This window comes from Oncorhynchus masou, chromosome 32, assembly GCF_036934945.1.
Source record: "Oncorhynchus masou masou isolate Uvic2021 chromosome 32, UVic_Omas_1.1, whole genome shotgun sequence".
In the NCBI taxonomy this organism is placed as follows: domain Eukaryota; kingdom Metazoa; phylum Chordata; class Actinopteri; order Salmoniformes; family Salmonidae; genus Oncorhynchus; species Oncorhynchus masou.
Window position 1 is genome coordinate 83,312,725 of NC_088243.1, and position 24,649 is coordinate 83,337,373.

Below are 24,649 nucleotides of genomic sequence, written 5' to 3' on the forward strand. Positions count from 1 at the left end.
TGTCTCATCGCTACAACTCCTGTACGGGCTCGGGAGAGACGAAGGTTGAGGGAAAAAAGGGAGTGATGGGTGAAAGAGGGAGAGAGGTGGAGAGAAGGAGGGGGAGAGGGAGAGAAAGCGGAAGAGAGATGGTTAGAAAAGGGGAGAGAGAGAGAGAATAAGAGCGGGGAGAAAAAAGGCAGAGATGGGGAGAAAGAGGGAGATGTAGAGAGAAAGAGGCAGCGAGAGAGGGAGAGAAAGGGAGAGAGGGAGAAGAGGGAAAGAGAGGGAGAAAGAGGAAGAGAGATGGGCGAAAGAGGGGGAGAAAAAGGTGAGAAAGAGAGGGAGAAAAGGGAGAGACGGGGTGAAAGAGGGAGAGAGATGGGGAGAAAGAAGGAGAGAGAGGGGAGAAAGAGGAAGAAAGATGGGGAGAAAGAGGGAGAGGGGGAGAAAGAGGTTGATAGAGGAAGAAAGAGGGAGAGAGAGGGGGAGAAAGGTAGAAAAAAACAGAGAGAGATCATTTTTTGTTGTTTATGTCAAATATATATATGCTGACTAAGCTCCTATCAGTCTATGAAGCATGCATCTTCTTGACAATACTATAGGATTGGGTGACATTGAAACGGTTGTCTTGTCCTGGTTTTACAAGATTACTTTTACAGTGCCAGAGTGGTAAATTCACACACACACACACACACACACACACACACACACACACACACACACACACACACACACACACACAGTGGTAAAACTCAGTATAGCGCTCCACTGAGTTGGCCAGCCATTGCAGATTACAATGTTGAGTCCTTAATAGGGGCTACCTACGTCACTGCAAACAAATAGAACTGAAGAATGAATACACCAGCAGGAGAGAGGAGGGTTTTGTGGAAAGGGTTCTACATGGAGCCCGAAAGAGTTCCGCCTGGAACCAAAAACCTGGAACCAAAAAGAGTCCCCTATGGGGACAGTGAAAGAACCCCATGTAGAACCCTCTGTGGAAAGGGTTCTACCTGGAACCAAAAAGAGTCCACTATAGGGACAGCCGAAGAACCCTTTTAGGTTCTAGATAGCACCTTTTTTCTAGGAGTGTAGTGCTGTCAGTGTTGTAGTCTACTGTATCTTCCGTCACACCAGTATTTCTCCATCTTGTTGTCCTCTTCATTAGTATGCTTCCCCTGAAGCCGAGAGATGTGATGACCATATAAGGACTGGAGATGACTAAGCCGAGAGCCTCATGGTAGAATTACTCACAATAGCGCTTTTAAAGTGCTGTTCCACAAATGTATGCAGCACGCAGAGATTAACTCCACTAGGACCCCTCCGGTGAATGGTGGTGTGTGTGTGTGTGTGTGTGTGTGTGTGTGTGTGTGTGTGTGTGTGTGTGTGTGTGTGTGTGTGTTTGTCAGTGTTCCAGTAATGTCTGAACCTCAGGATGGATCCAGGAAAGGTTTATTCATGTGGTGTTCATCAGACCTCAAGTTCGACCTTTTTACATCCACAGTAAATACCCATCCCCACCTGCACCAATACCAATCCAGACTGCTACTAGACTCATCCCCCCTGCACCAATAGCAATCCAGACTGCTACTAGACCCATCCCCCCTGCACCAATTGGAATCCAGACTGCTACTAGACCCATCCCCCCTGCACCAATTGGAATCCAGACTGCTACTAGACCCATCCCCCCTGCACCAATACCAATCCAGACTGCTGACCAGACCCATCCCCCCTGCACCAATACCAATCCAGACTGCTGACCAGACCCATCCCCCCTGCACCAATACCAATCCAGACTGCTGACCAGACCCACCCCCCCCTGCACCAATACCAATCCAGACTGCTGCTAGACTCATCCCCCCTGCCCCAATACTAATCCGGACTGCTACTAGACCCATCCCCCTTGCACCAATACCAATCCAGACTGCTGACCAGACTCATCCCCCTTGCACCAATACCAATCCAGACTGCTACTAGACCCATCCCCCATCCCCCCTGCACCAATACCAATCCAGACTGCTACTAGACCCATCCCCCTGCACCAATACCAATCCAGACTGCTGCTAGACCCATCCGCCATCCCCCCTGCACCAATACCAATCCAGACTGCTGACCAGACCCATCCCCCCTGCACCAATACCAATCCAGACTGCTGCTAGACCCATCCCCTCTGCACCAATATCAATCCAGACTGCTGCTAGACCCATCCCCCCTGCACCAATACCAATCCAGACTGCTACTAGACCCATCCCCCATCCCCCCTGTCCCAATACCAATCCAGACTGCTGCTAGACTCATCCCCCCTGCACCAATATCAATCCAGACTGCTGCTAGACTCATCCCCTCTGCACCAATATCAATCCAGACTGCTGCTAGACCCATCCGCCATCCCCCCTGCACCAACACCAATCCAGACTGCTGCTAGACTCATCTCCCCGTGCACCAATACCAATCCAGACTGCTGCTAGACCCATCCCCTCTGCACCAATACCAATCCAGACTGCTGCTAGACCCATCCCCTCTGCACCAATATCAATCCAGACTGCTACTAGACCCATCCGCCATCCCCCCCGCACCAACACCAATCCAGACTGCTGCTAGACTCATCTCCCCGTGCACCAATACCAATCCAGACTGCTGCTAGACTCATCCCCCCTGTCCCAATACCAATCCAGACTGCTGACCAGACCCATCCCCCCTGCACCAATACCAATCCAGACTGCTGCTAGACTCATCCCCCCTGTCCCAATACCAATCCAGACTGCTGCTAGACTCATCCCCCCTGCACCAATATCAATCCAGACTGCTGCTAGACTCATCCCCTCTGCACCAATATCAATCCAGACTGCTGCTAGACTCATCCCCTCTGCACCAATACCAATCCAGACTGCTGCTAGACTCATCTCCCCCTGCACCAATACCAATCCAGACTGCTGACCAGACCCATCCCCCCTGCACCAATACCAATCCAGACTGCTGACCAGACCCATCCCCTCTGCACCAATACCAATCCAGACTGCTGACCAGACCCATCCCCCCTGCACTAATACCAATCCAGACTGCTGACCAGACCCATCCCCCCTGCACCAATACCAATCCAGGCATCTGCGTGACCGACCGTTTTTAAGAGCCATATGGAGAGAGCGAAAGAGAGAACACACACCACAGCCAAGCATAACGTCGGCGGTGGTGGCAGCATCGTTTCAGTGGGCGTCCAATGAGTGATTACCTTTGAGCTGGATTCATAATTCAGGGTGACCTCAATCAGCCTTCTGATGGAGCTGCTCTACTTTAGGTGCCAGGCACCCGCATGGAAAACACTGAGGGTGTGTGTGTGTGTGTGTGTGTATGTGTATGTGTGTGTGTGTTGTCAAACAGGGCCTGGTCTGATAGAGACGGTCGAGGCTATGTGTTCTCACTACTAAGCTAAACCTGACAGATACACAGAGGCTATCTCTTCTCACTACTAAGCTAAACCTGACAGATACACAGAGGCTATCTCTTCTCACTACTAAGCTAAACCTGACAGATACACAGAGGCTATCTGTTCTCACTACTAAGCTAAACCTGACAGATACACAGAGGCTATCTCTTCTCACTACTAAGCTAAACCTGACAGATACACAGAGGCTATCTCTTCTCACTACTAAGCTAAACCTGACAGATACACAGAGGCTATCTCTTCTCACTACTAAGCTAAACCTGACAGATACACAGAGGCTATCTGTTCTCACTACTAAGCTAAACCTGACAGATACACAGAGGCTATCTCTTCTCACTACTAAGCTAAACCTGACAGATACACAGAGGCTATCTCTTCTCACTACTAAGCTAAACCTGACAGATACACAGAGGCTATCTCTTCTCAATACTAAGCTAAACCTGACAGATACACAGAGGCTATCTGTTCTCACTACTAAGCTAAACCTGACAGATACACAGAGGCTATCTGTTCTCACTACTAAGCTAAACCTGACAGGTACACCGAGGCTATCTGTTCTCACTACTAAGCTAAACCTGACAGGTACACCGAGGCTATCTGTTCTCACTACTAAGCTAAACCTGACAGGTACACCGAGGCTATCTGTTCTCACTACTAAGCTAAACCTGACAGGTACACAGAGGCTATCTGTTCTCACTACTAAGCTAAACCTGACAGGTATAACGAGGTGATGGACAGGCGTTTAAACACGAATGTTGCGTGTGGAATGTCACGCATTAAACACACACACATTATCTACCTGTGTGTGTGTGTGTGTGTGTGTGTGTGTCTCTATCTCTCTAATGCATTCTTCATTGGCTTTGTGACAAACAATAGTAAACTCTCAGTCATTATGGTTCTGCCCTCATTGGTCAGAGCTGGTTCAAAATCTCATTGTGACACAGAGCTTTGGTTTTCAGGGCATATATCTGGCCATATGGTTGGCTAGGGGATATCTCTTTCTCTTTCTCTCATACAAATCAAATGTATTTTTTAAGCCCTTTGTACATCAGCAGATGTTACAAAGTACTTATACAGAAGTCCAGTCTAACATCCCAAACAGCAAGCAATGCGTATGCAAGCAAGCACATTGGCTAGGAAAAACTTGAAAGGCAGGAACCTAGAAAGAAACCTAGAGAGGAACCAGGCTCTGAGGGGTGACCAGTCCTCTTCTGGCTGTGCCGGGTGGAGATTATAAGAGCACATGGCCATTAAAGTCAGATCGTACGTCAAGATGTTCAAACGTTCATAGATGACCAGCAGGGTCACAGTGGTTGTAGAGGGTGCAACAGGTTAGCATATCAGGAGTAAATGTCAGTTGGCTTTTCATAGTCGAGCATTCAGAGGTCGAGACAGCAGATGCGGCAGAGAGTGAGAGGGAGGGAGAGAGAGAGAGGGTCGAAAACAGCAGGTTTCTCTCCCATCTCTCTCTTTCTCTCTGTCTTTATCTCTCTTCCATCTCTCTCTTTCTCTCTGTCTTTATCTCTCTCCCATCTCTCTCTTTCTCTCTGTCTTTATCTCTCTCCCCCTTTCTTTCTCTCTGTCTTTATCTCTCTCCCCCTCTCTTTCTCTCTGTCTTTATCTCTCGCCCCCTCTCTTTCTCTCTGTCTTTATCTCTCTCCCCCTCTCTTTCTCTCTGTCTTTATCTCTCTCCCCCTCTCTTTCTCTCTGTCTTTATCTCTCTCCCCCTCTCTTTCTCTCTCCCTCTTCCTGTCCTTCAGATTACGCAGTGATGTTCAGACAGTGGTTAGTTGCATTCCTCCTCCAGAAAGGTGTGATTAAAGGTGTGTGAGAAGTGGTCTTGGTGCTGAGGAGGGCATTGGGATTCAGTATGGGGTTATACTGTAACAGTATGACTGCTGCTGTTTGTACTGAACATGAGTAGGAACTGTGAAGAGAAGCCATTCTATTAGAAAGAGATGGACGGGAGGAGTAGAGAGATGGATGGAAGAGAGGGAGAGAGGGAGGGGAGATGAAGGGGAGAGAGGGAGAGAGGGAGGGATGGAGGGGAGAGAGGGAGAGAGGGAGGGATGAAGGGGAGAGAGGGAGAGAGGGGGGGATGAAGGGGAGAGAGAGGGAGGGATGAAGGGGAGAGATGGAGAGATGGAGGGGAGAGAGGGAGGGGAGAGAGGGAGGGATGCATGGAGGGGAGGATAGGAGGGAGGGATGCACGGAGGGGAGGATAGGAGGGAGGGAAGGATTAAACCCCAGCCACCTTCTGCCTCCAGGCATCTATCTTTCATCTCTCTCTCTCTCTCTCTCTCTTTCTCTCTCTCTCTTTTATCTCTCTCTCTCTCTCTCTCTCTCTCTCTCTCTCTCTCTCTCTCTCTCTCTCTCTCTCTCTCTCTCTCTTTCTCTCTCTCTCTCTCTCTCTCTCTCTCTTTATCTCTCTAATCTTTCAAGTGGTTGAAATCCTTGACATCTGCTTTCTCTCCATGGGATACAGTGCATTCCACCATTGTTCATGCTGCTGAAATTGTTAATGTTGCTAATGTTGTTAATGTTGTTAATGTTGCTAATGTTGCTAATGTTGTTAATGTTGTTAATGTTGCAAATGTTGCTAATGTTGCTAATGTTAGTTAATGGTGTTAGTTGCTAATGATGATAGTTGTTAATGTTGCTAGTTGCTAATGTTGTTAATGTTGCTAGTTGCTAATGTTGCTAATGTTGCTAGTGTTGTTAATGTTGTTAATTTAGCTAATGTTGTTAATGTTGTTAATGTTGCAAATGTTGCTAATGTTGCTATTGTTGCTATTGTTGCTAATGTTGCTATTGTTGCTAGTGTTGCTAATGTTATTAATGTTGCTAATGTTGCTAGTGTTGCTAATGTTGCTATTGTTGCAGGTGTTGCTAATGTTATTAATGTTGCTAATGTTGCTAGTGTTGCTCGTTTGCTAGTGTTGTTAATGCTAATGCAGTCAGGGTCACAGATCATTTGTATCAGTCTACCCACTGCTCACTGTAGTAGTTAGAGGTTATTACAGTTACACACACATGCAGTCGTGACCCACATTTTTGAGAATGACATAAATATTAATTTTCACAAAGTTTGCTGCCTCAGTTTGTATGATGGCAATTTGCATATACTCCAGAATGTTATGAAGAGTGATCAGATGAATTGCAATTAATAGCAAAGTCCCTCTTTCCCATGCAAATGAACTGAATCCCCCAAAAACATTTCCACTGCATCAGTCCCTGATGTTTTTCCTGGAGAGATGTGGCTTCTTTGCTGCCCTTCCTGAAACCAGGCCATCCTCCAAAAGTCTTTGCCTCACTGTGTGTGCAGATGCACTCACACCTGCCTGCTGCCATTCCTGAGCAAGCTCTGTACTGGTGGTGCCCCAATCCCGCAGCTGAATCAACTTTAGGAGACGGTCCTGGTGCTTGCTGGACTTTCTTGGGCACCCTGAAGTCTTCTTCACAACAATTGAACCGCTCTCCTTGAAGTTCATGATGATATGATAAATGATTGATTTAGGTGCAATCTTACTGGCAGCAATATCCTTGCCTGTGAAGCCCTTTTTGTGCAAAGCAATGATGATGGCACGTGTTTCCTTGCAGGTAACCATAGTTGACAGAGGAAGAACAATGATTCCAAGCACCACCCTCCTTTTGAAGCTTCCAGTCTGTTATTCGAACTCAATCAGCATGACAGAGTGATCTCTAGCCTTGTCCTCGTCAACACTCACACCTGTGTTAACGAGAGAATCACTGACATGATGTCAGCTGGTCCTTTTGTGGCAGGGCTGAAATGCAGAGGAATTAGTTCAGTTCATTTGTATGGCAAAGAGGGACTTTGCAATTAATGGCAATTCATCTGATCACTCTTCATAACATTCTGGAGTATATGCAAATTGCCATCATACAAAACTGAGGCAGCAGACTTTGTGAAAATTAATATTTGTCATCCTCATAACTTTGAGCCACGACTGTACAGTACACACATTTTTTTGTACTGTTCCCCCGTGGTAATTGAACCCACGACCCTGGCAGTGCAAGCACCAAGCTCTACCAACTGAGCTAGACGGGACCTCCAGAAGTGGAACACGTTGTACTGCATGTGTCTCTTATTCTACGATACGGTATCAGGAATAACAGAACAGCTCAGCATATATTTTATTCATGGGTAAATCAGCCAAGTCAAACCCCAGAGAAGAACAATACAGCGTTGTTTACAATCTTATTTCCTGATTTAATTTTCATTCACAGAGCATGTCCGTCTAAGGAAACTCAATAGAAAGCACTTTCCCTGGACGCTAGCAGTCCACTTACAGGGATAGGAAATCACTATTCCAATCCTACACAGCTACTAGTGATGGGTAATATATCGTTTGTATTTAAAAAAATATATCCTCAGTATTATTTTCCAATACCGTTTCGTAATACTTTTTAATATTTGCACGTTTTAAATAATACCTGCAGTCAACTTGTGAACTAGGTTAATAGATAAAGCAGATCGTGTTCATCATATCACCTGTTTGATCATTTTACATTATGAATTTTCCTGCTACTACCTTCCCAAAGCACCTGTTTGAGCCAGTGTGTTTGTTTACATAGAAACACAACAAGCAAAATGGGAGCTTATTGAGGTCAGTCACACCTGCAGCGCAGCTTAAGTCTAGACTGTTTTCTCTGCTACCGCACTGCAAGTGGTACCGGTGCACCAAGTCTGAAAATAACAGGACCCTGAACAGCTACTACCCACCAAGCCATACGTTTGATAAATAGTTAATAGCTCCCAGGACTATCTGCATTGACCCATTTTTGCACTAACCCTTTTCACTCCTCACAGTCGGTGTTGTTACTGTTTATTGTCTATCATGTTGCCTAGTCACTTTATCCCTACCTATATGTACATATCTACCAGTGTTGTGTTCGAGACCACCTAAAGCGAGACCAGACTGGAGTAAATCGTGTCCTAGTCAAGACCAGGGGGAGACTGAGTCGAGACCGAGACCAGGAGGGGAACAAAGGGTCTGAGTCTGAGTCAAGACCAGGGGGAGACTGAGTCGAGACCAGGGGGAGACTGAGTCGAGACCAGGGGGAGACTGAGTCGAGACCAGGGGGAGACTGAGTCGAGACCAGGGGGAGACTGAGTCGAAACCAGGGGGAGACTGAGTCGAGACCAGGGGGAGACTGAGTCGAGACCAGGGGGAGACTGAGTCGAAACCAGGGGGAGACTGAGTCGAAACCAGGGGGAGACTGAGTCGAGACCAGGGGGAGACTGAGTCGAGACCAGGGGGAGACTGAGTCGAGACCAGGGGGAGACTGAGTCGAGACCAGGGGAGACTGAGTCGAGACCAGGGGGAGACTGAGTCGAGACCAGGGGGAGACTGAGTCGAAACCAGGGGGAGACTGAGTCGAGACCAGGGGGAGACTGAGTCGAGACCGAGACCAGGAGGGGAACAAGGGGTCTGAGTCTGAGTCAAGACCAGGGGGAGACTGAGTCGAGACCAGGGGAGACTGAGTCGAGACCAGGGGAGACTGAGTCGAGACCAGGGGGAGACTGAGTCGAGACCAGGGGGAGACTGAGTCAAGACCAAGGGGAGACTGAGTCAAGACCAGGGGGAGACTGAGTCGAGACCAGGGGGAGACTGAGTCGAGACCAGGGGGAGACTGAGTCGAGACCAGGGGGAGACTGAGTCGAGACCAGGGGGAGACTGAGTCGAGACCAGGGGGAGACTGAGTCGAGACAGAGACCAGAAAAATGCGAGTCCAATTCAACACCATGATTGTAATGTTGTCAAATCACCACCATAACAAGAGTTGAAAACGTTCAGTGTTTCAACGCAAAGAACTCTTCTTCCTGCGGCGAGGGAACCCTCACCTGTTCACCAGACCTGCTGTTTTCCACTCTCTCTCTACCGCACCTGCTGTCTCCACCTCTGAATGCTCGGCTATGAAAAGCCAACTGACATTTACTCCTTGAGGTACTGACCTGCTGTACCCTCTACAACCACTGTGATTTGTTATTTGACCCTGCTGGTCATCTATGAACGTTTGAACATCATGAAGAACAATCTGGCTTTAAATGGCCATGTATTCTTATAATTTCCACCCGGTACAGAGGACTGGCCACCCCTCAGAGCCTGGTTTCTCTACAGTTTCCTGCATTTCTAGGGAGTTTTTCCTAGCCACTGTGCTTGTACATTTGCATTGCTTGCTGTTTGGGGTTTTAGACTGGGTTTCTGTACAGCACTTTGTGATATCAGCTGATGTAAAAAGGGCTTTATAAATACATTTGATTGATTGATTTAGACATTCAGAAGTGTGAAAAAATGCAAGCTGAGGAAAAATAGAGCCATAGATCGGTGTGCTATAGCCAATCAGAACTACAGTAGGCCTTTATACAAACAAGCCATTTGCCACACATGCCTGCCATCATTCACATTGAACTGGACTGTGTGTTTACAGGAAGTAGGACCAGCCATCATTCACATTGAACTGGACTGTGTGTTTACAGGAAGTAGGGCCTGCCATCATTCACATTGAACTGGACTGTGTGTTTACAGGAAGTAGCAACAGCGTGACTTTAGATCATTAGAACACATTCGCCAAAAGCCACAAAATACACCTGAATGAATTTCTGAAAATACCTAAACACCACGGGAGTCCTCTTACATGTGGTAACTTTACATTCTTATTGATCAAACAACCATGAAAAGGTAGGCTCTCTCCCCTTCAGTTGTGCACAACAACAAGTTTCAACAACTATTGCTAGCAAGATGAGCTAAAATCTAACCAAGGAACATTCGATAAACTCTCAAACTTTTTCAGCTACTGTAGATGGCTGTCAAAATTGCTCTGATAAATGATTGGGAATTGTAGCCCCTCCTTCTGCAGCTTGCCTCTCTAAAAAAGGACCAAGCTAACTGGGTAAAGTTGGCTAGTTTTTGTTAGCTGTCTACTATGCTTCTGATGCTAACAGTGCATGATGACAATAGCCTACAAACCAACACTTCGGACTACACTTTTTCAATACTTGGTTTGCATACCCATTGTTGCCTTAGTTAGCGGGGCGGCAGGGTAGCCTAGTGGTTAGAGCATTGGACTCATAACCAAAAGGTTGCAATCCCCGAGCTGACAAGGTACAAATCTGTTGTTCTGCCCCTGAACAGGCAGTTTACCCACTGTTCCTAGGCCGTCATTGAAAATAAGAATTTGTTCTTAACTGACTTGCCTGGTAAAATAAAAATACAATTTTTTTACTAGTAGATATCATCATTTGAAACGTCTTTCAGACCCTACCGGCTACTGATGTCACTCTTCTGTCAGCTGCTCCCTGCCAGAACCAGTTGTGAGCTGCAGACTCTTGCTGCCTGTGGATGATATTTCGCTGAAACGAGGCTGTGTGCGGGCGTGCATGTGAATATAATTCACCTGCTTTGCGATTGTGTAGACTAAATTGTGTATAATTTCTCTAGTGTTCTACACGATTGTTAAGTCGTATACCTCCATTACACTACTTCGATACGTATCAGTTGGGATTAAGACGTGAGTAAACGAAATGCCCACTGAAAAAAAAAGTGGGTACCCTGCTTATACCTCCGTGTCCCCTCCACTATCCCACTGGCCCTTTGTGTTTCACATAACGTTCTCTCTCCTACATGAGTGTCTGGTATTACTGTTGTTGTGCTTTCAGAATCACCAGCCTGTCACACACTGAAGACCTATAGGTTCACACACTGAAGACCTATAGGTTCACCACTGTACTAACCTGTCACACACTGAAGGCCTATTGGTTCACCACTGTACTAACCTGTCACACTGAAGACCTATAGGTTCACCACTGTAGACCTATGGGTTCACCACTGTACTAACCTGTCACACTGAAGACCTACAGGTTCACCACTGTACTAACCTGTCACACTGTAGACCTATAGGTTCACCACTGAAGATCTATAGATTCACCACTAAAGGCCTATAGGTTCACCACTGAAGGCCTATAGGTTCACCACTGTACTAACCTGTCACACTGAAGGCCTATAGGTTCACCACTGTACTAACCTGTCACACTGAAGGCCTATAGGTTCACCACTGAAGACCTATGGGTTCACCACTGTACTAACCTGTCACACTGAAGACCTACAGGTTCACCACTGTACTAACCTGTCACACTGTAGACCTATAGGTTCACCACTGAAGACCTATAGGTTCACCACTGTACTAACCTGTCACACTGTAGACCTATAGGTTCACCACTGGAGCCCTATAGTTTCACCACTGAAGACCTATAGGTTCACCACTGTACTAACCTGTCACACTGAAGATCTATAGGTTCACCACTGAAGACCTACAGGTTCACCACTGTGTAATGAAATGATGAGTCCTACAGGTTCACCACTGTGTAATGAAATGATGAGTCCTATAGGTTCACCACTGAAGACCTATAGGTTCACCACTGAAGATCTATAGGTTCACCACTGTGTAATGAAATGATGAGTCCTATAGGTTCACCACTGTGTAATGAAATGATGAGTCCGTTAGGTTCACCACTGTGTAATGAAATGATGAGTCCTATAGGTTCACCACTGTGTAATGAAATGATGAGTCCTATAGGTTCACATCTGTGTAATGAAATGATGAGTCCTATAGGTTCACCACTGTGTAATGAAATGATGAGTCCGTTAGGTTCACCACTGTGTAATGAAATGATGAGTCCTATAGGTTCACCACTGTGTAATGAAATGATGAGTCCTATAGGTTCACATCTGTGTAATGAAATGATGAGTCCTATAGGTTCACATCTGTGTAATGAAATGATGAGTCCTATAGGTTCACCACTGTGTAATGAAATGATGAGTCCTATAGGTTCACATCTGTGTAATGAAATGATGAGTCCTATAGGTTCACATCTGTGTAATGAAATGATGAGTCCTACAGGTTCACCACTGTGTAATGAAATGATGAGTCCTACAGGTTCACCACTGTGTAATGAAATGATGAGTCCTATAGGTTCACCACTGTGTAATGAAATGATGAGTCCTATAGGTTCACCACTGTGTAATGAAATGATGAGTCCTATAGGTTCACCACTGTGTAATGAAATGATGAGTCCTCACTGTCCATTCAGAACCTTGCTGTTTTATAGATGTTTTTATGACTTATGAACTGCGTTGTCTGTCTTAGTAGTAAATGTTTGCATGTGTTTGTTAGCACTTACCTAGCATTCTCTATGGGGATTCATTGATACTTGTTAGCATTTTGTTACCATTCTGGCAATTTACATTTTTTGGTGCTTTTTTTTAAACGTAAAACAAATGTAATGCGCCCCTTGTGTTTGCACTACTGGTAATACCGTATACACCGGGATGACACAGGCAAGGACATCTGGATGCTGTCCAACACCAACAGCTACTGCAGTCAGGTGTGCTAGCTGCTACTGCCATGGTTTATAATTCATTTGATTATAGATTTTACTTCAAATTCCACGTCGCTGAGTGGTTTGGGCGCTCTGGTTTAGTTGTTGTTGGGGTTCTATTGACTAGGCTACATAGACAACCAAACAGGTTTAGGGAGGGAGGGAAAGGGGGAGAGAGGGAGGGAGAGAGAGGGAGGGAGGGGGGAGGGAGGGAGAGATGGAGAGAGAGAGAGAGAAAGAGAGAGGGAGAGAAGCAGAGAGAGAATAAATGCTGTTTTTATAAGCAGATGTGGAAATCTATTTAATCTCTAGTTTTTCCTGTCACTTTTAGGAAGGAAGGCCCACTTCAGTCTGAAACTTCACCTAATTACACAAGAGAGAGACAGAGACAGAGAGAGAGGTGGAGAGAGAGCGGTGAGAGAGTAGGGGGGAATGTGATTGCCGTTGGTAACACTCCTCACAAGAGGCCCTGTCGTGATGGAAAGCTTCCTACTTCAATTATCAACCATCTCACTAGTTTCACTCTGTTCTCCTTTATCTGGTCAAACTGAATACTAGGGCATCATACATATCTTTTCAAGAGGCAACAAACTCCAGCAGCCCCGGTAATGTCCACTTTAGAGAGGAGGAGGCAGAGAGGAGCTGGTTTCTGAGGCTGAATAATATAATGGTACATGGAGCATTACGGAGGCTGTATAATATCATGGTACATGGAGTGTAGCATTACGGAGGCTGTATAATATCATGGTACATGGAGCGTAGCATTAAGGAGGCTGTATAATATCATGGTACATTGAGCGTAGAATTACGGAGGCTGTATAATATCATGGTACATTGAGCGTAGAATTACGGAGGCTGTATAATATCATGGTACATTGAGCGTAGAATTACGGAGGCTGTATAATATCATGGTACATGGAGCGTAGCATTACTGAGGCTGTATAATATCATGGTACATTGAGCGTAGCATTACGGAGGCTGTATAATATCATGGTACATGGAGCGTAGCATTACGGAGGCTGTATAATATCATGGTACATGGAGCGTAGCATTACTGAGGCTGTATAATATCATGGTACATGGAGCGTAGCATTACGGAGGCTGTATAATATCATGGTACATGGAGCGTAGCATTGCGGAGGCTGTATAATATCATGGTACATGGAGCATTACGGAGGCTGTATAATATCATGGTACATGGAGCGTAGCATTACGGAGGCTGTATAATATCATGGTACATGGAGCGTAGCATTACGGAGGCTGTATAATATCATGGTACATGGAGCGTAGCATTACGGAGGCTGAATAAAAAATGCATTTATGTTAAAAATTCAAACGGAAGCCATTTATCTGAAGGGAAACCAAGGCAATTAGTAACGCTTTAATGCCAATTAGAAACAAAAACTGTCTTGTAATTGGATAAAACCTGGTCCTTTAAACAAAGCAGTGGTGCTGAAATGGTCTCTTTATAAACACATGGGGGTGGTCGCCTTCGTCATAAAACCAAGCCAGGAATTCCCAGTTGGTAAAATTAATGTAATTATGGTAATCATTTACTTTCCTTCCTCCCTCCCTCCCGTTCGTCCGTCCGTCCGCCCTTTCTTCCTTCTGTCCTTCCTTCCTTGACGATCTGCCATGTAACGTGTTTCTGTGTATGGTCCTTGCTCATTTGTAGCATTACATGGCGAATGCTTAAAAATGGATGAACCTTAGCCCTAACCTTAATTCTTACCTTAATCTTTATTCTAAACCGAACTGTAACCTTAACAAGCAGTTGCTTATCAACAGATAGTATGTTGATAGAATGACCATTTGTTGAACATCTACAAAGTGGGACCTTGTTAACGTATTTGCTATAACAAGCTACCTAATATCAAAATCAAATGTTATTGGTCACAATCACATTTTTGGCAGATGTTATTGCAGGTGTAGTGAAATGCTTGTCTTTTTAGCTTCAACAGTGCAGTAAGTTAATATCTAACAATTCACAACAATACACACACATCTAAAAGTAAAAGAATGGAATGTAGAAATATTTAAATATTAGGATGAGTAATGTCAGAGTGGCATTGACTAAATACCGTAGAATAGAATACAGTATATACATATGAGATGGGCAAAGCAGTATGTAAACATTAGTAAAGTGACTGGTGTTCCATTATTAAAGTGACCAGTGATTCCATGTCTGTAGGGCAGCAGCCTCTAAGGTGCAGGGTTGAGTAGCTGGGTGGCAGCTGGCTAGTGATGGCTATTTAACAGTCTGATGGCCTTGAGACAGAGGCTGTTTTTCAGTCTCTCTGTCCCAGCTCTGATGCACCTGTGCTGACCTTGCCTTCTGGATGATAGCAGGGAGAACAGGCCGTGGCTCGGGTGGTTGATGTCATTGATGATCTTTTTGGCCTTCCTGTGACATCAGGTGAGGTAGGTGTGCTAGAGGGCAGGTAGTTTGCCCCCGGTGATGAATTGGGCAGACCGTACCACCCTCTGGAAAGCCTTACGGTTGCGGGCGGTGCAGTTGCTGTACCAGGCGGTGATACAGCCCGACAGGATGCTCTCAATTGTGCATCCATAAAAGTTTGTGAGGGTCTTAGGGGCCGAGCCAAATTTTTTCAGTCTCCTGAAAAGGAACTATTGCGCCTTCTTCACGTTGGTTTCCGCGACGCGGTTGGTTTCCTTTTGTAATCCGTGATTGTCTGTAGACCTGTAGACCCTGCCACATACATCTCGTGTCTGAGCCGTTGAATTGTGACTCCACTTTGTCTCTGTACTGAAATTTTGCCTGTTTGATTGCCGTATGGAAGGAAAAACTACACTGTTTGTATTTGACCATATTCCCAATCACGTTGCCATGGTTAAATGCAGTGGTTCTCGCTTTTCAGTTTTGAGCGAATGCTGCCTTCTCTCCATGGTTTCGGGTTTGGGTAGGTTTTAATAATCACAGTGGGAACAACATCCCCTATACACTTCCTGATAAACTCAGTCCCCGTGTCCGTGTATACATCAATGTTATTCTCAGAGGCTTCCCGGAACATGTCCCAGATCGCGTGGTCAAAACAATCTTGAAGAATGGATTCCGTTTGATCTGACCGGTGTTGAATAGACCTTAACATGGTTACTTCCTTTTTGAGTTTCTGCCTATAGGAAGGGAGGAGCAAAATGGAGTCGTGATCTGATTTGCCGAAGGGAGGGCAGGGGAGAGCCTTTGGAAAAGGGGAGGAGCAGTGGTCGAGTGTTTTACCAGAGCGAGTACTACAGTCCATGTGTTGATAGAACTTCGGTAGCATTTTCCTCAAATTTGCTTTGTTAAAATCCACAGCTACAATGAATGTGGCCTCAGGATATGTGGTTTCCAGTTTGCATAAAGTCCAGTGTAGCTCCTTGAGGGCCGTCGTGGTATCAGTTTGATTGGGATTATACACAGCTGTGACTACAACAAAATAAAATTATCTTGGGAGGGAATGCGGTTGGTATTTGATTGTGAAGTATTCTAGATTGGGTGAACAAAAGGACTTGAATTTCTGTACGTTGTCACAATCACACCATGAGTAGTTAATCATGAAACAAACACAACCGCCCTTCTTCCCAGACACTTCTTTCTTCCTGTCTGATGTACTGAGAACCCAGCTGGCTAAATGGAAAGGGGACAGTATATCCGGAGAGTTCTTTATTCCTGTCTGATGTACTGAGAACCCAGCTGGCTAAATGGAAAGGGGACAGTATATCCGGAGAGTTCTTTATTCCTGTCTGATGTACTGAGAACCCAGCTGGCTAAATGGAAAGGGGACAGTATATCCGGAGAGTTCTTTATTCCTGTCTGATGTACTGAGAACCCAGCTGGCTAAATGGAAAGGGGACAGTATATCCGGAGAGTTCTTTATTCCTGTCTGATGTACTGAGAACCCAGCTGGCTAAATGGAAAGGGGACAGTATATCCGGAGAGTTCTTTATTCCTGTCTGATGTACTGAGAACCCAGCTGGCTAAATGGAAAGGGGACAGTATATCCGGAGAGTTCTTTATTCCTGTCGGATGTACTGAGAACCCAGCCGTTCTAAATGGAAAGGGGACAGTATATCCGGAGAGAGCCATAATTCCGTGATGCTCATAGAGCTTCCCGTATAAATCAAGATGTACACAAGTTCCAGGAACTATTAAAGGATTTAATAAAAAATACATACTACACACACACACCCAAGTATACACACACATGTACACAGCACACAGCATGTGTCCGTCCATCATGTTAGGCAGCAGTTAAGAGCAGCATGACGTCTATTTTTTTTATTTAACCAGGCAAGTCAGTTAAGAACAAATTCTTATTTTCAATGACAGCCAAGGAACAGTGGGTTAACTGCCTGTTCAGGGGCAGAACAACAGATTTGTACCTTGTCAGCTCTGGGATTTGAACTAGCCCAATGCTCTAACCACTAGGTTACCCTGCTGCCTATACTGCCCTTCCTGTCCTGTATCTCTGTGTGTGTGTGTGTGTGTGTGTGTGTGTGTGTGTGTGTGTGTGTGTGTGTGTGTGTGTGTGTGTGTGTGTGTGTGTGTGTGTGTGTGTGTGTGTGTGTGTGTCTGTGTGCGCAACAGGTCCATCATGGACAGTTCATCTCCATTGAGTGGTTGAGGCATGATGTTAGCCACTAGATAAGCAACATTTGTCATGATTAGATGTTTGGATGGTTCCATTATACAGGGTTGGGTTTGGGGAGGTGGGGTGGTCCCTGGATACTGGATATCCACTTTTCCCCCCAAAACATCTCCGAATAACAAATACCAAAAACAGTTATGTCAGTAAATCAACTGTAAACCAGATACTCAGGTTAAATATATGTCAGTAAATCAACTGTAAACCAGATACTCAGATTAAATCTATTTCAGTAAATCAACTGTAAACCAGACTATACTCCGATTAAATCTATGCAGGTGCCAATGGCGTCGAGTGGGCAAGCAGTTTTCTGATGTCAACGTACTGAACAGAGTGCTCTTTGGTGGTGGTGGGGTTATACAATGGACAACGAACACAATTGCATTTTATCGATGGCAATTTGAATGGACAGAGAGACCGTGACGAGAACCTGAGGCCCATTGTCGTGCCATTCATCCATTGCCATCACCTCATTTTTCTGCATGATGATGCACAACCCCATGTTGCAAGGATCTGTACACAATTCCTGGAAACTGAAAACGTCCCAGTTCTTTCACCCACTGAGCATGTTTGAGATGCTCTGGATTGTCTTGTATGACAATGTGTTCCAGTTCCCACTCAGTGTAAATACCCACTAAATACCAGACTTCCTCAACTGATTCTTACACAGTGACATCCAGTACCCAATCCCCCCATCCCATACTAATCATGGACAGAGTGTGTTCCTACCTTCAGAGTGGTGTGAGAGGGTGAGCAGGCTGACACAGGATGCTCCTATCCCAGATCCGAACACCGTGATACGGTTGGAGTCTCCTCCGAAGTATCCAATGTTCTCACTGATCCACCTCAGAGCCTGGATCTGGTCCAGTAGGCCGTAGTTCCCCTTAGCTGCCTGGTCTCCTGTAGACAGGAACCCTGGAACAGACACAGAGGATACAGGGTTAGTCAATGATGTAACACTAACAGGGATGCAGTTGTGTTTCCCAAAGGTAGGTTGAGGTTGATTCCTTTTGGGTTCCAGTTTAAGACTGGACGCCTGGTTGAGATTGATTCTGTTTCAGTCCCAGACTGGACCTGGTTGAGGTTGTTTCCTTTAGGGTCCCAGGTGAAGACTGGACCTGTTTTAGGTTGATTCCTTTAGAGTCCCAGGTGAAGACTGGACGCCTGGTTGAGATTGATTCCTTTAGGGTCCCAGGTGAAGACTGGACCTGGTTGAGATTGATTCCTTTAGGGTCCCAGGTGAAGACTGGGCGCCTGGTGATGAATATGGTTTTTGTTGATTCTACTTGGTTAAGTCAACTCAAAAAGCTTGAGGTGGGTCATCAAGCACAAAGAACGGTCGGGAATCACTGGCGTACAGTGTGTTGCATGTTGTACAATGTGAAGCTTCAGGATAAAAAAGGGACCAAATGAAGTGACATTACAGTGTTTCTACCAAGTCAAGGTAACTTGCAAAGACCACAAATCCCCCCCTCCCCTCATTCTACCCCAACCCTTTTAGCTCAAACTATCAAGCTCTCTGGCTCTCCAGTGAGATGCTGACTTATTGGAGAACATGATTGTTGGTAAAAATAAAAGGGCTGTGTGACCACATGTCATCTCTACATTATGGGAAATCAATGTTGAGCCTCCCTGGACGATCACATATCACCCTGTCTATCGACCCGCCGTAATGAGAACCACATGTATCTATGAGTGCTGTTGTGTTGTGACACTGAGAGAAAAGGCAGGGGAGATGGAAACAAAGAGGCCCTGAATAATGTAGATGAAATGTTCCCTCATAAATCATGACCTCTTTAGTGTAGGCCTTTATTTCAACAAAAACAAAACAGTTTATTTGTACTTCATGATTGAAATGTTCTGATGTTCAGAGATTTTACTACAGTATATAGAACATGAAGTATAAAGGATGAGTAGAAGTGCTGTATGTTAAATACACCATGTACAGTATACAAAAGTATGCATACCACCCTGCATACCACTGCTGGCTTGCTTCTGAAGCTAAGCAGGGTTGGTCCTGGTCAGTCCCTGGATGTGAGACAAGATTCTGCTGGAAGTGGTGTTGGAGGGCCAGTAGGAGGCACTCTTTCCTCTGGTCTAAACAATATCTCAATGCCCCAGTGCAGTTATTGGGGACACTGCCCTGTGTAGGGTGTCGTCTTTCGGATGGGACGTTAAACGGGTGTCCTGACTCTCTGAGGTCATTAAAGATCCCATGGCACTTATCGTAAGAGCAGGGGTGTTAACCCCGGTGTCCTGGCTAAATTCCCAATCTGTCCCTCAAACCATCACGGTCACCTAATAATCCCCAGTTTACAATTAGCTCATTCATCCCTTTCCTCTCCCCTGTAACTATTCCCCAGGTCGTTGCTGCAAATGAGAACGTGTTCTCAGTCAACTTACCTGGTAAAATAACGGATAAAAAAATAAAAAGATTAACACCCTTTAAATTAATGGATTTGGCTATTTCAGCCACACCTGTTGCTGACATGTGGTTAAAATTGAGCACACAACCATGCAATCTCTATGGACAAACATTGGCAGTAGAATGGCATTACTGAAGAGCTCAGTGACTTTCAACGTGGCACCGTCATAGGGTGCCACCTTACCAACAAGTCAGTGTGTCAAATTTCTGCCCTGCTAGAACTGCCTCGGTCAACTGTAAGTGCTGTCAGGAGAACGTTAGAATGCCAGGAGAACGCTGCCTGCCCCCGTGCACAAAGCGAGGTCCATACAGCAATGGTTTGTCAAGATCTGTGTGGAAGAACTTGACTGGCCTGCACAGAGCCCTGACCTCAACCCCATTGAACACCTTTGGGATAAATTGGAATGTCGACTGCGAGCCAGGCCTAATCGCTCAACATCAGTGATCTGCCCTCACTAATGTGGTTGAATGGAAGCAAAGTACTAAATCCTTCAGCTATGGCTTGTACCTCGAGTGGAGAGTAACATGAAGACATCAGCTGTTAGCAGTTTTACAGGGCTCTACATGTTTCCAATGTACAGAACATGGACTAGACATTTCCACTGAATCCTATCTTCTCACATGATATCGTGTGACACTGAGCCTCTCTTTGGGACATAATGTATCCATGTTAACACTGAGGCACTATAACTACATCTCTAGGGCTCTGTACCAAACATATGAGAGAGAGAGAGAGAGAGAGAGAGAGGGACTCGCACCCACGCGCACACACACACACTCTATAACGGTGTCTCCAGGGCTCAGGCCCAGCTGTATGTTGGGTAATAGAATGTTAAATCATCTGACGTCCCAGAGGACCCCTCAATCGACTCAGTGTCCATCAACCCTCCTCAACATGGGTTGCATCCCAAATGGCTCCCCATTCCCTATATCGGGTACTATGTGCCCTGGTGAGAAGTGGTGTACTAGATAGAGAATATGGTTCCGTTTGGAACACACACAGGTAATAACAGACATGAAAAGGAAATTAAACGAATGCAGACATGCATTCATTGAGTATTGAGTTCACTGGCTGCCTCTAAATCTAAACAATCCGAATAAACCTGACGTTAACGTTTAGAAAAGCAGCCCTACATTTGATCTACCTTGTTGCAGGTGCGTGGGAATAATTTAATAATACATTAAGGTTCTGTTGAAGGTGAAAAGACAGACGCGTAGCCCTAAGCTTGAATAAAACAAAATTATACTGTCTGGCAAGAGCAGTGTGCAGGTTTTCCTTTTCTTAAAAAAATAAATAAAATGTATTACTATAGGCACCTTAATATAGGCACCTTTTGGCAGCAGTAAGTGGGGGCAGGACATCAGCAGAAGGCTAAGGCAGGTTGACGCTCAAATTGAAGACTTATTTACAGCTCTTCTTGGTGATCCAACGTGAAGTTGCCATATATCACAAAATATCAGCAAATAGTCGTTGTATATTTGCAATTATAAACTGGGTGGTTCGAGCCCTGAATGCTGATTGGCTGACAAGCCGTGGTATATCAGACCATATACCACAGGTATGACAAAACATGTATTTTTACTGCTGTAAATACATTGGTAACCAGTTTATAATAGCAATAAGGCCCCTCTGAGGTTTGTGGTCTATGGCCAATATACCACAACTAAGGGCTGTGTCCAGGCACTCTGAGATTGGCCATATACCACAAACCTCCTCGTGCCTTATTGCTTAAATATATAACCTACACGGGCAACAGCCAAAATAAATAGTCTCTGTATTAGGCTTAACACATCCACATCCAATCAGAACCCGGCTGGCCACAGGTAGCCAGCCTATGGGTACGATTCCACAGCCGCCCCTTGAGAAACAACAGTGAATCTGCCTTACAGGTAGTGATGGGTCAATCGCGAACAAACAGCTCTTTTTGAACTGATCTGGTCAGGAACCGAATCGCTTCTGTGAAAGAGTCGTTCATTTGGCTCCCTGACTTTGCTTTTTGTGCTCCGGACAGCCACTATCTGCAGATAAGTTAGAACATCTTTCTCTGAAGATGGTCATTATGGGATGGCAGGGTAGCCTAGTGGTTAGAGTGTTGGGCCAGTAACCGAAAGGTTGCTAGATCGAATCCCTCAGCTGACAAGGTAAAAATCTGTTTTTCTGCCCCTGAACAAGGCATTTAACCCACTATTCCTAGGCTGTCATTCTAAATAAGAATTTGTTCTTAACTGACTTCCCTAGTTAAATAAATAAAGGTAAAATATTAATGGTATAATTGCTAATCTCCCCTGTTATTGTAATGGTGAGAGGTTAGCATGTCTTGGGGGTATGATATAAAATGCTAACCTCCCCTGTTATTGTAATGGTGAGAGGTTAGCATGTCTTGGGGGTATGATATAAAATGCTAACCTCCCCTGTTATTGTAATGGTGAGAGGTTAGCATGTCTTGGGGGTATGATATAAAATGCTAACCTCCCCTGTTATTGTAATGGTGAGAGGTTAGCATGTCTTGGGGGTATGATATAAAATGCTAACCTCCCCTGTTATTGTAATGGTGAGAGGTTAGCATGTCTTGGGGGTATGATATAAAATGCTAACCTCCCCCGTTATGGTATTGGTGAGAGCTTAGCATGTCTTGGGGGTATGATATAAAATGCTAACCTCCCCTGTTATTGTAATGGTGAGAGGTTAGCATGTCTTGGGGGTATGATAGAAAATGCTAACCTCCCCTGTTATTGTAATGGTGAGAGGTTAGCATGTCTTGGGGGTATGATATAAAATGCTAACCTCCCCTGTTATTGTAATGGTGAGAGGTTAGCATGTCTTGGGGGTATGATATAAAATGCTAACCTCCCCTGTTATTGTAATGGTGAGAGGTTAGCATGTCTTGGGGGTATGATATAAAATGCTAACCTCCCCTGTTATTGTAATGGTGAGAGGTTAGCATGTCTTGGGGGTATGATATAAAATGCTAACCTCCCCTGTTATTGTAATGGTGAGAGGTTAGCATGTCTTGGGGGTATGATATAAAATGCTAACCTCCCCTGTTATGGTATTGGTGAGAGCTTAGCATGTCTTGAGGGTATGATATTTGTGTGTCTGTAACTTTCTCACTCATCATTATTCATGATTCATTCAGGACTATCCGTAACCATGGTAGCATCCACATTAATGTAGAAGTGTTTAGAAACATATTCTATTCTTATTTACAACAAAAGTGAGTCCAAAATGACACAATACTTTTATTTACCATTAATTTCTATTGGGCACAAAATAATCTGAAACACAACCAAAACAAACAACAAATGCATCCAACAAGTTTGAGTCACAAGCTTGATGTCATCATTGCGTTCTAGGAATATGGGACTAAATACTACACTTTTTACTACTTTAATACACATAAGTGAATTTGTCCCAATACTTTTGGTTCCCTAAAATGGGGGAGACGATGTACAAAATGTGCTGTAATTTCTAAACGGTTCACCCGATATGGATTCAAATATGCTGTAATCTGTGTCTGAAATGAAAGCTGACAATCTGCATGTTAACCTCATAGTCATTATACTGTATCATTTCAAGTGCTGGAGGACTGAGCCAAAACAACAAAAAACGTGTCACTGGAGCTCACTGTATTTCATGAATGAACAGAAATGACCGTTTTAGTTTTGGTGCCAAAAGAGGACGATGTAACACTAACGTTCTAGAATACTGAAATAGGTATCACTACTGGTGATATATTTAGTTAGTAATTTAACAAACAACACAAAGAAAGAATGAGTCAAATTGGCGGGAGTTTGGAGAGTCACGTATATTAGGTCATTATCACCACAAACAGAAAAACAGACAGGAAAATATGGATTTAATGGAATCCACTCCCTTAGATATTAAATACATTGGTTGGCACTAAATCCACTAAACACCACCAAAGAGATAAGAATTGGGAAAATGGTAAATTCCCCAAATCCTTCATCAACAGAGTGCATTCGGAAAGTATTCAGACCCCATGACTTTTTCCACATTTTGTTACATTACAATCTACACACAATACCCAGTTTTATTGACATTTTGGAAAAATGGAAATATTACATTTACATAAGTATTCAGACCCTTTACTCAGCACTTTGTTGAAGAACCTTTGACAGCGATAACAGCCTTGATGCTACAAGCTTGGCACACCTGTATTTGGAGAGTTTCTCACATTCCTCTCTGAAGAGCCTCTTAAGCTCTGTCAGGTTGGATGGGGAGCGTTGCTGCACAGCTATTTTCAGGTCTCTCCAGAGATGTTTGATCGGGTTCAAGTCCGGGCTCTGGCTGGGCCACTCAAGGACATTCAGAGACTTGTCCCGAAGCCACCAATGCGTTGTCTTGGCTGTGTGCTTAGGGTCGTTGTCCTGTTGGAAGGTGAACCTTCGCCCCAGTCTGAGGTCCTGAGTGCTCTGGAGTAGGTTTTCATCAAGGAACACTCAGTACTTTGCTCCGTTCATCTTTCCCTTGATCCTGACTAGTCTCCATGTCACTGAAAAACATCCCCACAGCATGATGCTGCCACCACCATGCCTCATTGTAGGGATGGTGCCAGGTTTCCTCCAGCTTGTCATTCAGGCCAAAGAGTTCAATCTTGGTTTCATCAGACCAGAGAATCTTTTTTCTCATGGTCTGAGAGTCTTTAGGTGCCTTTTGGCATACTCCAAATGGGCTGTCATGTGTCTTTTACTGAGGAGTGGCTTCCATCTGGCCATTCTACCATAAAGGCCTGCTT

At 44.9% G+C, this 24,649-nt stretch overlaps 1 protein-coding gene across 1 annotated transcript in view; it reads right to left on the reverse strand.

Annotated features, from left to right (window-relative positions):
- Window positions 1–24,649, reverse strand: part of LOC135526713 (neuroligin-3-like) — a 304,073-nt gene that overhangs the window by 102,976 nt on the left and 176,448 nt on the right. Inside the window, exon 3 of the mRNA XM_064955310.1 lies at window positions 18,197–18,382. Coding sequence (XP_064811382.1) covers window positions 18,197–18,382 — 186 coding nt within the window. The remainder of the gene's footprint in view (window positions 1–18,196; window positions 18,383–24,649) is intronic.